The sequence below is a fragment of the Mytilus trossulus genome, chromosome 7, assembly GCF_036588685.1.
Source record: "Mytilus trossulus isolate FHL-02 chromosome 7, PNRI_Mtr1.1.1.hap1, whole genome shotgun sequence".
NCBI lineage: Eukaryota > Metazoa > Mollusca > Bivalvia > Mytilida > Mytilidae > Mytilus > Mytilus trossulus.
In genome coordinates, this window is record NC_086379.1 from 4871726 (window position 1) to 4887723 (window position 15998).

Sequence of the window (15998 nt, forward strand, 5' to 3'; positions counted from 1 at the left end):
CAAAACAACTTATACCTATATGTAAAAGTAGTTCCGCCCTAACCGAAAAAAAACCCAATGACTTATTAGATCCTTCATCATGTAAATTTAATTTCATTTCAAACACTTGAATGATAAATTTAACTTGTTTTGTTATATAAATTTGTTGTCATTCTATCATTTTCCAATTTAAATTTTATCCCTTTTTTATTTCTTGTTCTCATCATACTCATGTCACTCCATCTCTGACATTTGATTCGTCTTTCAATCTTTAAATAAAGAAATTCAGTATACGGCGTAATACTTAGATTATATTGATTTTATGTATTGCATATTTACATGATGATATGAAAACCTATTTACATCATAAAAACTAACATCTAAAATTGCATAAATATCTGATCAACATTCAATGAATAGTATCTCCATTCGATGATTTTGGCTGAGCGGTACTGCCGACATTTTCGTAGTCGTGTTTTGACTGTTTATCATCATTTTGATTGTTTTGTTCATCTACTTGAACTCTGTCCAACAATCGAACTGGAAAAGAGACCGCATCTTCTTCTTGATTGTATTCTCCGTCAAATGCTTGATTTGTGTACGACTTTGTTTGGTAATTTTTAATTGCAGTTTCTGGATCATTATGATTATGCTCCTTCCTGTATAAAATAGAAGAATCAGACATACATTGTTCTATCCTCATGCACAAGGATATCCTATTTGAGTGTATGCGTCAGCAACTTTAATCTTGTTAACGCCTTTGTTGCAACCAATGATGTATTTCAACTTTTAATATGTGCTGCCTGTAGAGTACAATGATGTTTGTGTGTGGGCAACACTTATATATATTCTTCATTATCAGCTACATTTGTTTATGCACTATCTAATGGAATTCGTTTGTTGAAAGTTATCAAAGAAACAAAATTTCAAAGGAGTGTAAACCCACCAATCGCAAGTTCACGATTTGTTCCAATTTGATGATTTATATTTATTGAATATGGCTAATTTATTACAATTTAAGGTTCACCAAATGGTGATAATGTATGTATTTTATAGTGGCACATTTTGTAGAATTGTTTTCTTATTATTGAGATAAGCATTCAGTCGCAATATTGCCATGTAAACTTCTCAATAAATTCTGAATTTACAACATTAAAAAATAACTTCTTTGTATATTAGATTTTAAATCATGAACTTATGATCTTGAAAGTATGTATTATTTATTTTGGATTATAGCTCTTCATCTTTTATATATTCTTTGGATTTCAAATATTTTGGCCACGAGCATCACTGAAGAGACATGTATTGTCGAAATGCGCATCTGGTGCAACCAAATTGGTACCGTTGATTTTATTACTACCACTGGATCGATGCCTCTGCTGGTGGACTATTAGTCCCCGAGGGTATCACCAGCCCAGTAGCCAGTACTTTGGTACTGGCATGAAAATACGGATTTTTTTTATGTTATAAAAATTTGCTGTTACAAAATATTAGAAACTTTTGAAAATTAAGGAATGCATCTCCCTCATGCAAAGCTCTGATTCCTTTCACTAATTTGGCCATACTTTTTTGGACATTTTGGATTATAGCTCTTCATCTTTTATATATTCTTTGAATTTCAAATATTTTGGCCACGATCATCACTGAAGAGACATGTATTGTCGAAATGCGCATCTGGTGCAACAAAATTGGTACCGTTGATTTTATTACTACCACTGGGTCGATGCCTCTGCTGGTGGACTATTAGTCCCCGAGGGTATCACCAGCCCAGTAGCCAGTACTTCGGTACTGGCATGAAAATACGGATTTTTTTATGTTATAAAAATTTTCTGTTACAAAATATAAGAAACTTTTGAAAATTAAGGAATGTATCTCCCTCATGCAAAGCTCTGATTCCTTTCACGAATTTGGCTATACTTTTTTGGACATTTTGGATTATAGCTCTTCATCTTTTATATATTCTTTGGATTTCAAACATTTTGGCCACGAGCATCACTGAAGAGACATGTATTGTCGAAATGCGCATCTGGTGCAACAAAATTGGTACCGTTGATTTTATTATGTTGCAACATCAGTTCTTGGTGATGTTTTATATAGTGAATAAAAGAATTGGAAGATATGATATAAATGCCAATGAAACAACTTTTCAACAGAGTAACATATCATTGTATTCTAGTATCACCTTATACGAATAAAGGTATACAGAAAAAACGTATCAATTGTCATTACATTGCGTTGTACATTTGTTGATGAAGCATACACATGTGTAATATTACAACGGTATGATCCGTAGCAGTACAGCCGACAGGTTAACATCAGAAAGAATCCAGTTTGTTATCCATAAGATAAAACATACAATAGCATCAGGGATAACACAATCCATAAAAAACACTAAAATGTTCTAACTTTGGAGCATTACGTATACTCTAATGACGATATTTGTCTCACTTACCATGGCCAATTATTTCGAAAATTGAACTGTGTTTGAATACGGATGATAAGACTAGTTAGTATTATGTGACATGTTATTTTAAATTAAAGGAGAAACAAAATATTGGTAAATAAACCAGATAAATTTACTGAACGAATAAACCAACTCTAGTAGTAAGCATTCTATATAGTGGGTTAGTGTTTCCTTTTTATCATTGATCATCGTATGATATTTTCTTATGCTCAAACGTACATTTTTGTTATTGGCTTGAATTTAATCAATATGATCTCACTTCGGCAAATTCGGATAATATCTGTTCTTTTAAACACATATTTTTATTAAAACTATTTGGAGGAGCCATTTTCTCTAAGTGTAAGAAAGACTTTAGCTGATCATATCAGTCAATACTCACTCAAGATGAGTTGTTGTATCAAAGTACCCAGCATTGTCTACCGTTCGACCCGAACGTTCATTTATTTCAAGCCGTGCTGCAGCATTTTTGTTTTCCTTCTGCTTAGTATCTTCATAACTTGCCACCGATCTAATTAATTGAAAACAAAAATCCATTTGTATATAAATTTACTTATCAGTGACGCCGTGATGAGAGAAAAAAAATCAATTAATCAATTTTCAGACTTTGAACTACAAAAGTATTGTATATCTTTACCTGTGTGACGTTTACAATCTGATGTCCAAGTTAGAGTCAATTTTGTTCTAGCCACTTGGTTCCAGTACTTAAAGACTTTCAGTCGTTTATGTGTGGATTTGACATACATAGATTACATTCGAAAAATGGGAAAGCGATGGGTGGGGTTATAGGTTTAATAGGTGTAATAAATGACTTTTCGTGCTTCTTTGTTAAATATGTGTTTGTTTTAGTTATGCTTAAGATGCTTGTGGTACTGTACGTCCTGTCATTTTTGTTTGTGATATTCTCGTGTGCATTCGGCGTCGCTCTGTGCTTATACATCTAGAAATTTTGCAATTGTAAAACTTGTATGGTACTTGTCTATCATTGCTTGGTTTTTGTTTTGTGCTTTTTCTATTTGCCTTTTTATGTCCTTCGTTTCAGCTATGACGTGGCTCTGTACTTATACATCCCGTAGTTGATTTATCGTACTATCGCAAATTATATTGTACTATGGCAAATTTTATCGTACTATGGCAAATTTATACCATTCTTTGCTACTTTATGACATATTTTTTTTTTTTTTTTTGGTAATTGACATTATAAAACAATGTTGACTGCTGTATATTTAACATTTTTACCTATTTTGTCTTTGATTTGTTCACGTATCGTTGTCAATGTAATGAAATTTGATGCGACTGCCATAAATGTAAGAGGTTTTGCTAGATATAAACTAGGTTTAATCCACCATTTTCTACACACGAAAATGCCTGTACCAAGTCAGGAAGATGACAGTTGTTATCCATTCGTTTGATGTGTTTGAGGTTTTGATTTTGCCATTTGATTAGGGTATTTTAGTTTTGAATATTCAGTGTTCAGTATTTTTGTGATTTACTTTACATTTACTGCGAAGAGAAAATAAAGGAATGCTTAACCAATTTAATAAGAAAAGAGCCTATATTTTGAATCTTATTTGCATATATCTATATGGCATTAGGTACTATATGCCTATTGTAAACTGTGCATGTATGTTGAATCCACCATTTTCTACATTTGAAAATGCCTGTACCAAGTCAGGAATATGACAGTTCTTGTCCAATCGTTTTTGATGCGTTTTGTTATTTGATTTTGCCATGTATTTATGGACTTTCCTAATTGATTTTCCTCTGAGTTCAGTATTTTTGTGATTTTACTTTTGAGTAATCATAGTAAAGGCCAAGGATTTCTCAAACGTTATGAAATATTAAAATTAGTTTAAATTTGAGGAAAATTTATTCAAACCCTTAATATAAATCAGATTTGGTGAAATTTTACAGATTCTCTTTTCTCAATCAATATATTGTCTATACTTACTACTGACAATGGGTGAAATAATGTTAGGTCTTTATTTTAACATGGCTGGTTTTTACATGTATGGTTGATGTCTATTGTGTGTCATAGGTAACAAGTGACAGTTTAAGATTCATTTGAGTCGACTTATTGATATAACTGTCCTTTCCTAGATTTAGAAATTTAAATTAAACACTGAAACACTACAAAGAAGTTTACGATAAAAGGACGATTTCGTCGTACCTTTTGTTTATTTTCCTTTTTTCGACTGTATTGTTTTCTCAGGTTTCTTTGACACCACAGTACGGTTGAGTGAAACCTAATTAGAGAGACCACTCAAGGGAGAAAAAAGTGGTATCATAAGAGAGGTAGTTTTTAATACAGGTTAAATCGATATGAAATGCACTACATAGGGATCTAAAATTAATGGTCTTATAACGCGGGTGTTTGCTTAATATGACATTCTCTTAAGCATCTTTATCAGTATTGATAAATCACTACTCGTTCGATATGCCAGTTTCCGTTGTACCGCTTAATATTTCAATTTGAATAAAAGCAATATCAGTATACCGCTGTTCAATAGCCAGAAATCGATTTAACTCATTCGGGTTTTTCGCACATTACAGTATGACGTGATATGTCTTTTTTCAGAATTAATCATCAAACATTTTAAATATGTCTTCACGCTTCAAAAATAAAATTTGAGAAAGAGAAGATTGTCTGGTGAAGAGTGTGAGTGTGTTGGTTTTTATTGAAAAATACACATATGTCCGTTATCATGGACGAAATATGCATAGTCTTACCCTTTTAAAGACATTAGTGTCCTAAAAAATAGTCAATGGAAAGGTTACAATGTCGTCATGTGATGCTGGATAAGTCAATATAATTAAAGCAGATTTTTGTTTACTTTAAAGTATCACACTTTGTGCAGTGTGATACGAGAAATATATATTCATACAAGAAATAAATAATAGGCCACCACCATCAGACGAAAACAACAGAAACATAGAAATGCTACAAAACCAAATGTCAAAATACAAAGAAACGAACTGTTTGATAACAACTGTCATATTCCTGACTTGGTGCAGGACATTTTCAGAAAAATAGCGGGTTGAAGTTTTAACATGGTTTAATGGCTAGCCAAATCTCTGGCTTATATGGCAATAATAAAAATGACAGCAAGGTTATTTGACAGAAAACAGTACAAATAAATACAAGAACACCAAGGACAGAGAAATACACCAATGAATTATATAATTGTACATTACAACATGTAAAACTAATTTTCAACAATACACAAGTAAATCACTAAAAAATTATGAACTGTGTGTCAGACGGTGTATTAACACCAAAAAAGTGATGTTAATGGTACATTTCTAAAATTAAAGTATGAGATTAGCATTAAGCTTGCTTTATAATATTAAGTTGTTTAATATATTTTCTAACCATTACAGAGATATTATATTTCCTTCTAATTCAAACTGTGTAAAAACAAATACATTGTGTGCATATTTCGGCTCTTAACTTAAAATCATATGAAAGATTTAGCTGATTGATTATCTTAACTTTGCAAGACATATTGAAAAAGAAAATAGATATAAAACCACAAACTATAAGACATTTATTTGTAGCACAATGACAGACAAGTATTTTCAATGAAACATCATAACTTAATACGCGAACATTGATTGTATAAATATCTAGACAATATAACAGAAATGCAAATTCACACTCTACAAAACAGTCATATTTGGGAATAGCTTAAGTTCGATACCTATAATATCAAACCAATTTGTGATGATGTCCATATAATTAAAGAATTGTCATTTATAATCTTCCCTCCTCAGAACTCTGATAAAAGCTGTTTCTACGCAAGGACAAACTTATTGTATATGAAGTCTATAAAGTGTAAACGACCATAACGTTTAACTAAAATATGTAAACACCATACGATGTGACAGTTAATATGTTATAAGGAAAAAAATGGCGTTAAATAGATTTGACTATTGAGTTAGGCTAGTCTTGGTCACATGACATTTGTTCCGGTACTTATAAATCCTTGATCCTTGCCTTTCAAATATTCGGCTTTGAGCGTTCGTGATGAAAGTGAATCATGAGCAGGATGTATCTAACTTGTTGTTATAATTTTTTACTGCTGAGAAATGAAAAATGGATTATTTGGAAGTTGAAATCGTAGACTTGTAGAGTGAAATTAATGATTTATGTTAAGTTATTAGGTCAGAGATCACAAATTACTGAGCATATTTACTGAATTCCTTCATAGATATAAACATTTCCAAAGATATATCACATCCTCATTTTTACGGAGATCTGGTTTAATGAGCCAGGAAATATGACAATGATTAAAAAAAAACCGCAGAAAACTTATCATTCCTTTAAATATAAGTATTCGAAAAGGTTATCAATTCAACTATGTTTTGAAATCTTTGATTTTTTTATTATATAGATATATGAAGATGTGGTGTGAGTGCCATGTTTTAGTATGAATATTGAATTCGGTATCAGTTAATTTAAAATAAACTACATTTATGTTGCAATTGCACAAGATCATATTTTTTTCTAAATGTTTATAACGTAATAATACTAAATAAAGGCAACAGTAGTATACCGCTGTTCAAAACTCGTAAATCGATGGACCAAAAACAAAATCGGGGTAAAAAAATAAAACTGAGGGAAACGCATTAAATATAAGAGGAGAACAACGACACAACATTAAAATGTAACACATACAGAAACGAACATAGCATTAGACAAAATCCGATGAGAATAACAAATATAACATCAAAACCAAATACATGAATTTGGGATAGAAAAGTACCGTGATACGTCTAATAATAATATGAATACTAAAGTGGATGTGTACTGATTGGTATTTTGGTACTAGGTGAATATTATCACATGTTCAAACTTTAAAGTAGCGAAATTACAAAACATGCAAGTATGAACGCATGCTGTCCTTCGTGCATCAAAGTAGGAATTAACACCTCCATTTATAGCAGGCAAACCTATCAGAAAACTCAACCTTACGTAATTCTGTCATCATCCCGTTTCAGTTCCCTTTCTCGCAGGTCCAGGCTTAACTATGTTTTAATAAGGGAAATACAAATACGAGTATTGTTTCTTGTGTATTTATAATTGGTTGTACGTTCTTTGTTATATTTCAAATACTTGGAATCCATCATTTTCGTTGATTGATTCCTTGTAATTATTCACGCCAGACGCATAAACATATACAAAATGACATATTTGTGTCGTAACATCCATTTAGTAAAAAAATTATTAATGAAGTAATAAGAAGACACGATATAATTGCCAATATGACAAATATCAACCAAACACCCAATGAAATTAATGTAAGCAATCAAGAATCACCGAACAGTCTTAAATATGAAATAAACCATACGGTATATTTCAGCTATAAAAGGCCACGAAATGATAATAGTGATAAGCAATGGGTCAATTTTTTACAAAATATTTACTGAGATCAATGATGAAAGGTATTCTGATACAGACTGCATAATAGTAACTTTTTAGTATTATTGTAGACGGAAGGAATAGAAAATAAATGATACAGAAATCGGATCAATTTACTAATTGAGGCAGCCAATTGTCAGTATAAGAAGTTGCAGTGACAGGTGTTTCCTTTTTATCAGCATTTATTGTATAAATGTTTCAACTGCACAAAAGTGGATTTTTTCTTAACCAGTTTAACATTTACTAGTTATGATCTCAACTCGGCGATTAAGGATAATATGAATTCTTTTAAACAAACATTTGTATTAAACAAACATTTGGTATAGCCATTATCTCTTTGTGAACGATACAGACGTTAGCTTATTATATCAATCAATACTCACTCAAGATGCGATGCTGTATCAAAATATTCAGCATTGTCAACGGTTCGGTCCGATCTTTCATGAATTCCTTGTTGTGTTTCAGCATTTCTGTTATCCTCTTCCTTAGGATCTCCAGATCTTGCCAACGATCTGGTTGAATGAGAAAAAAAAATGATTTATAACACAGGATTGCATACGACTTATCAGGGACGCCCGGCAAAAACCCCGAAAGGACCATTTAAATAATATGCAGTTCAAAAACATTAAGGGCATACGATTTGACATTTCAAAGGTTTTTACTAAAACATTTACATTGTCTTACAAGCCATCTGATTAAATTTAATAAATTATTCCCCTTTATGATTTCAATTTTCACCAAAAAAACAACTAAACATTTTTCAGAAAATTCGACATTTCATAGGTTTTGCCAAATACATTGATGGTATATACTATGTGAATTAAGGAATTGCTTGAATAAACCTTTCGATATCACGTGAACGAAGTTCAAAATATAAACGTACAGGGAAATGAAATATGAATCCAATGTTATGCCAGCATGACACACGTTATTTAATAGATGCAATGTACACCAACTCCTTTTTTTATTACATATAAAAAAAAAATGGGTATGATTGTCAATGAGACACTGAGAAAAATTTAAGTAAAAGAAATATGAAAGAAACAGAAATATGTAACACAACAACAAACAACAACAAATGAATTTATGGATCCCGTTTTTGAACAGGCACATAATATACAGGACGAATTATAAAAAAAACCAGTTGATTAATGCTTAACGCACCCGCTAGTTACATTTAGAAATAGAAGCGTTTATGTGATAGTATAAATTCAATAAAAAGTTAATATTGATAATAAAAGACATCAAAAAGGGATGTTGAGATCTCCTGATAATGTATACTACAGCTGGCCTGGTTGGACTCGTCAGGGTTTGTTCGCTTAAGGGCTGGAAGTCTGTAATTTAAATTCGACGAAACGAAGACGTTTAAATTGGTACTTGATGTTTCAGCGTTAGGTTTAAGAGCACAGACTCGTTGGCTCCAGATCGAAATGAGTCCGGCTATGGTGTCTTTTTCTTGCAAACTGTACGTTTTGAAATTACACATTTACAATCCGGCTCAGCGTGTCGGTCTAGTACAAAGCAGGGAATTATATATGTGTAGCACAACTATGTACTTTATTTTAACAATAATTTTAATTTGATGATTATTTGATTGTCCACAAAATGTATACATCAAATCTTGTATGGGAACGGTAACAAATATTAAATGCACAACAACTTGTAGGTTTACTCTTTGATCTTAATCATGATAATACTTATATGTATTTTTTTCTATTAATAGTAAATCTGCCTAGTTAATTATTGTTTCATGTAAAATGTAAATAAAACTTCAAGTTTTAGAGTTAACACCATATACACCATATACACCAGATAAGTACTATATCGAAGTGCAAACAAAATAAACAAGTATATTATTACGTTTTCAAATTGTATTTTACCAAATATTCTAAACTTGCTTATTTGAACGAGCACTGTCACCAGCGTGGAATACAACGCCTCAGTATAGAACAAGCAAATCATGTTAGAAAAAAAGTTAATTCTGAGAGGATCCATTTAACTACAAAAGCAGCCAATGTTGGTGCATCTATATAGTACAAACAACAATACAAAGAGGTTTACACAATTGAAAAAAAAATAGCGTAATAATGCTTTCTCTCTACGTCTTTATTGCTTTTTCGTCTTTTTTTCTACATACAAGACCAATTACATTAGAAGACTTGTTGCTAATGTTAATATTGGTTGACATTGTCTATATATGTTTTACGTCAAACACGTGTAGTTCATTCCTGTATTAGCCGTTCTAAAAATGAATTGAGGCACTTAATGCAAGTCAAATAAAATTGAAAATGGAAATGGGGAATGTGTCAAAGAGACAACAACCCGACGGAGAAAAACACAAAAGCAGAATGTCACCAACAGGTCTTTAATGTAGAGAGAATTTCCAGCATCCGGAGGCGTTCTTTAGCTGGCCCCTAAACAAATAGATACTAGTTCAGTGATAATGAACGCCAAACTAATTTCCAAATTGTACACAAGAAACTAAAATTAAAATAATACAAGACTAACAAAGACCAGAGGCTTCTGACTTGGGACAGGTGCAAAAATGCGGCGGGGTTAAACATATTTGTGAGATCTCAACCCTTCCCCTATACCTCAAGCCAATGTAGAAAAGTAAACGCATAAGCAAATAGTTATCAAAGGTACCAAGATTATAATTTAGTACGCCAGACGCGCGTTTCGTCTACATAAGACTCATCAGTGACGCTCATATCGAATTAGTTATAAACAAAACAAATACAAAGTTGAAGAGCATTGAGGATCCAAAATTCCAAAAAGTTGTGCCAAATACGGCTAAGGTAATCTATGCCTGGGATAAGAAAATCCTTAGTTTTTCGAAAAATTCAAAGTTTTGTAAACAGGAAATTTATAAAAATGACCACATAATTGATATTCATGTCAACACCGAAGTGCTGACTACTGGGCTGGTGATACCCTCGGGGACGAAACGTCCACCAGCAGAGGCATCGACCCAGTGGTGTAAATAGTTATCAAAGGTACCAGGATTATAATTTAGTACGCCAGACGCGCGTTTCGTCTACATAAGACTCATCAGTGACGCTCATATCGAATTAGTTATAAACCAAACAAATACAAAGTTGAAGAGCATTGAGGATCCAAAATTCCAAAAAGTTGTGCCAAATACGGCTAAGGTAATCTATGCCTGGGATAAGAAAATCCTTAGTTTTTCGAAAAATTCAAAGTTTTGTAAACAGGAAATTTATAAAAATGACCACATATTTAATATTCATGTCAACACCGAAGTGCTGACTACTGGGCTGGTGATACCCTCGGGGACGAAACGTCCACCAGCAGAGGCATCGACCCAGTGGTGTAAATAGTTATCAAAGGTACCAGGATTATAATTTAGTACGCCAGACGCGCGTTTCGTCTACATAAGACTCATCAGTGACGCTCATATCGAATTAGTTATAAACCAAACAAATACAAAGTTGAAGAGCATTGAGGATCCAAAATTCCAAAAAGTTGTGCCAAATACGGCTTAGGTAATCTATACCTGGGATAAGAAAATCCTTAGTTTTTCGAAAAATTCAAAGTTTTGTAAGAATTACCATTTAAACATGCAAGAATTACCATTTAAACATTTAATGCTGAAATAGATTTTTTGATTGGAATTTCAAACATGTTTGTACAGGTCTGCCATTTTATTATATGCTGGTATTGTATTCCACTGTCATTGGTGCATATTTGTTCAGTGACAATCATTTTGACGATTTTAATTTTTTTTTTTCTGCTGTTGTAGGGTTGACATTTTTATGACTGTTATCGAAATTTTATATTCAGATACAAAATTGCTATGGTGTATATTGGTTGTTATAAGTAATGTTTTAAGTTTTGGCTCACACACTTTTGAATTGGTTCCGAAAGAACAAATACAATATGAATATTGAACCGAGAAACTAAGTATATAACTCTCAAAATAAAAGAGTAAGTTGAACATTTTTAAAGCATAACTTGCCCATAGACGATACTCACGTGCTATGTCTAGTGGCATGAAAATCATCATCATTATCATCTACTGTTTGACATAAGTTAACCCTGTCTTTTGACTCCGCCTTTGTAGTATCAATTTGTTTGTGTTCGATGGGAGGTTCAGCCATTCGTATCATAGGAGAAACCATTGCCACTTTGATTGTTTCATCTTTACTCGACACATCATCATTTTCAAACGTTGGGTTAACGCGGCCCATGATATGATCACTGGCAACTATTGACTCAGTTTCCTCATCACTATTTTCATTGCTTTTAAAGAAAAATCAATTAGAACACTTGACTAACTTCTTTTAACAATGATAAACTTTGAATTTGATCAAACAAAATGTTCAATACTAGATGTATGTCACCTTTCGTTACATTAGTTCACTCGCTTACATGTTTTGCAAAATTTGCTCTTTTTACTGAATAATGCGAAGTTTTCCGATGTTATCTAGTATATCTTATATTGACCTTTTCTCTTTAATAAGATCTTCATAAAAACGCGATCTTTGAGAATCACAAGTGAGGTTTCATAAAAAAGCTGCTACTTTTTTTCTTTTTCTATAGAAATTAGGTTATTCTTAAATATACTTCTTTGTTGTAACATGTAATTGTATTTCAAAATTTTCACACGCTCGCATGAGCCAAGCGGAATATCTTTTGATACTACAGAAACAGTTAAGTCGGCTTCATATCTTGACTTACATCTAGAAATTGACAATGAGGGTCGGTTGAAAACAAAAGTTTACGACAAAATTGATGGTTTCAGCTTTTCAATTGTGAACTTTCCATTTCTTAGTAGCAACATTCCAGCAGCACCTGCATACGGGGTATATATCTTCCATTTGATACGATAATCCCATGCTTGTATTTCCTATCATGATTTTCTTGATAGAGGTATGTTGCTCACAAGGAAGCTATTAAACCAAGAGTTCCAAATGGTGAGGTTGAAATCATCCCTTCGTAAATTTTACGGACGCCATCACGAGTTGGTTGACCCTTATGGAATAACCGTTACACAAATGATATCGGATATGTTCCTAACGTCGTAACTACAATCCCCTTCCCTTTCATAAATACCGAATTAGATTATTTACCGGATTTGTAATCACATAAGCAACACGACGGGTGCCACATGTGAAGCAGGATCTGCTTACCCTTCCGGAGCACCTGAGATCAACCCTAGTTTTTGGTGGGGTTCGTGTTGTTGCAAAATAACAAACATCAATTAATACACATCAAACGAATTGAAAATAACTGTTACATTTCTGACTGGAAACAGACATTTCCGTATGTTGAAAATGATTGATAAAACCTGTTTTCATAGCTTACTAAATTTCAGATTGAGTAGCAGTATAATACACTTCAATCATTTTGGCAACAATGTGTAAACAAAACAAACAGACAAAAAAGGGAAACATGTAAAAAGTAGTGGCACAACAGTCAAAATTGCGTCACAATCTTAATTACAATAAAGACAACAAATATGTCAATAAGGAATCACAAAATGGCATACAAACAAAGCAGATTTGCAAACATAAACTATTAATGAAAATTATAGTCATTTCGAATACTAACCGTTTGATATCACTATTTCGTACCCTGGCAAACACCATTTAGTACCCTGACCATTTCGTATCTTGGCCATTTCGTACCTCATGGAATATTAACAGGTATACCATATCGTACCTCATGGAAAATTTATATGTATAACTTTTCGTACCTTATGAAAAATATATATGTATACCATTCCGTATCTCTTAGAATATCTATATGTATATCATTTCGTACCTTACAGAAAATTGTAATTTTTGATTTCTTGGTAAAAACTGTCTCATTAATGTGTGCTTTTTTCAAATTGCAAATTTATAATACACCATATCGTACTTAATGGAATATTTGTGTGTATGCCATTTTGAAGATAGTGAAAGATTTGTTGGATTAAAATGCGTTTCATTTCTTAGTTAAAGAAGTCTCATTGAACTTATGCTGTAAGGTTGTAAAGGTCACGAGAAATGTATAAATCTGAAATTAAAGCATTTTTGAGACAGCATATAAGAAAAAAGTCACTGTTTATTTGAAATATTAGATACAGCCTTAGTAACAGATCAGATTTTTTGCTAAAAACAATGATAATGTTTCTTTTTAAACTTGTAACTCAAAACAAGAACCATACTGGCGTCTCGAGACTCGCCTATTGTTTTAAAAGTAGCCTCCTATTTAATTGAATTAGAAATATGTATTGAATACACGAGTCATTTAAAATTGAGACATGTTAATAAATATTAGAATAAACTAGAACATACCCGTGAAATCGCGGGTCCGTGACTGATTTAAAGTATATAACTATGCAAAAGCCTTATTTTAGTATTAATATTGTCATCTGGTAAAGTCATGCTGATTATAAAGGAGGGACGAAAGATACCAAAGGGACAGTCAAACTCATAAATCAAAAAACAAACTGACAACGCCATGGCTAAAAATGAAAAAGACAAACAGAAAAAACAATAGCACATATGACACAACATAAAAAACTAAAAAATAAACAACACGAACCCCACCAAAAACTAGGGGTATACACAGTTTTCTCTGCTTTCAAATCTTTCTGTTTGAACCCGTCGAACTGGAACTCATCAATTATTGATAATATTAATTATTTGGAAAACAAAAGGTCCTGGCATGAAGTATTTTTTTAATCAACAGCATTGTCCTATATTAGTTATAAATAAAGTTGAATTCTTTGATTCGTTGTTTTACGTCATGGCCGCTAACAAATTGAAAACTGTACCTATACGCCTTATTTTTCGTAAGAATTTTAGTATTCGTATTGTTATTTTAGAAAGCCTACTGATTAAAATACTACAAAAGGTGACAATTTGACAATTTAGTAGTGTCAACCCTGTGATTGTGACCCGTGTACATGTATATAGCATATTAATCCTGAATACACCGTTTGGTAGTGCGCCTGTCAGATGCGAAACGTACAGATAAGATAATATGTAACAGGTGAATATACTACATGTATTAGTATCGGTATCGGACTCGAGCCGGAATTTCTTAATTATTGGCAATATTATTTACGTGGAAAACAAAAGGGCCTGGAGTGGTGTAACTTTTAATCTACACATTTGTACTATTTGAGTTATATATAAAGTTGAATTCTTTGATTCGTCATTTTAGTATTATAGATTCCATTGATTATCATATTGTGTAGTTTAACCTAAATGTGTATATCATATTTTGAAAACAATACTTTCTCAAAATAAATAAGGGGAATAAGCCCAGGAGACACATATGATGTCCTAGCATGCTTATCACGTAAACATATATAAAGGGAAATAATTGATAATGATAAAAGTGACGCTACCTAAGTCTGTGCTTGATCTGAGTTACGTGACAATAGAGATTTCCAATAAAATGACTTTACTCCACATAACCGACCTAACTCAACGTATGTCGTCCTACTGCATTGAAGCATGACGGAGGGGAGCATACACTGCATGCATGTTTTGCTCTTTGAACACGCATTGTTGCTGGAATATGCCTTCAGTAAAAATCAACCACAACTACTTTTTTTTACTCTTTAAATATTTTGTCATTAAACTTTGAATGATTTTATTAACTTAAATACTATAATGAAACAAGTAAATTACCAACTTGTAATCAAACACACCCATTATTTCTTGTCATTTCACTTGACCCATATCTTAGTTCTTCTCACATTATGAATTTTAAAAACAACCAAGACGACATTTAGCATACAAACATTAAAATAACGAATTCCGAAGCGAGAAGGTTGCCTTTTTGTTGTTTTAAAAAGATTTAACGTTTCAAGTAAATTCCAACACACCTGAATGTGAAAGGTGTACTCGACTTGTAAAACAAAATAATATTGTTCTATAATTTAATTGAAGATAATTTGATGCGGGCCGAAATTCATATCAATGATATATTTTTCGAAAGTACTTTTTCGTCTTTAATTATACCAAATTATGGGGCGAGGTTTTTGTTTAAGTTATACCTAAACTTGCATCCGAGGATACAGGGGTAGAGGCCATACTCCCCCTTTTCGCTCGATAAATTAGAAATTGAATATTATAAAACATTCAAAATCGAAAAGAAGAATCTATCTGATAACGA

At 32.3% G+C, this 15998-nt stretch overlaps 1 protein-coding gene across 1 annotated transcript; it reads right to left on the minus strand.

The window, feature by feature from the left end:
• Nucleotides 1–278: 278 nt before the first annotated feature.
• Nucleotides 279–12089, minus strand: LOC134726775 (uncharacterized). Its single transcript, XM_063591188.1, has 4 exons — nt 11859–12089; nt 8246–8374; nt 2823–2951; nt 279–638 (listed from the first exon to the last, which is right to left on the minus strand). Exons 1-4 carry the CDS (start codon nt 12071–12073, stop codon nt 389–391), a joined length of 723 nt encoding a protein of 240 aa, XP_063447258.1. The 5' UTR covers nt 12074–12089; the 3' UTR covers nt 279–388.
• Nucleotides 12090–15998: the final 3909 nt, after the last annotated feature.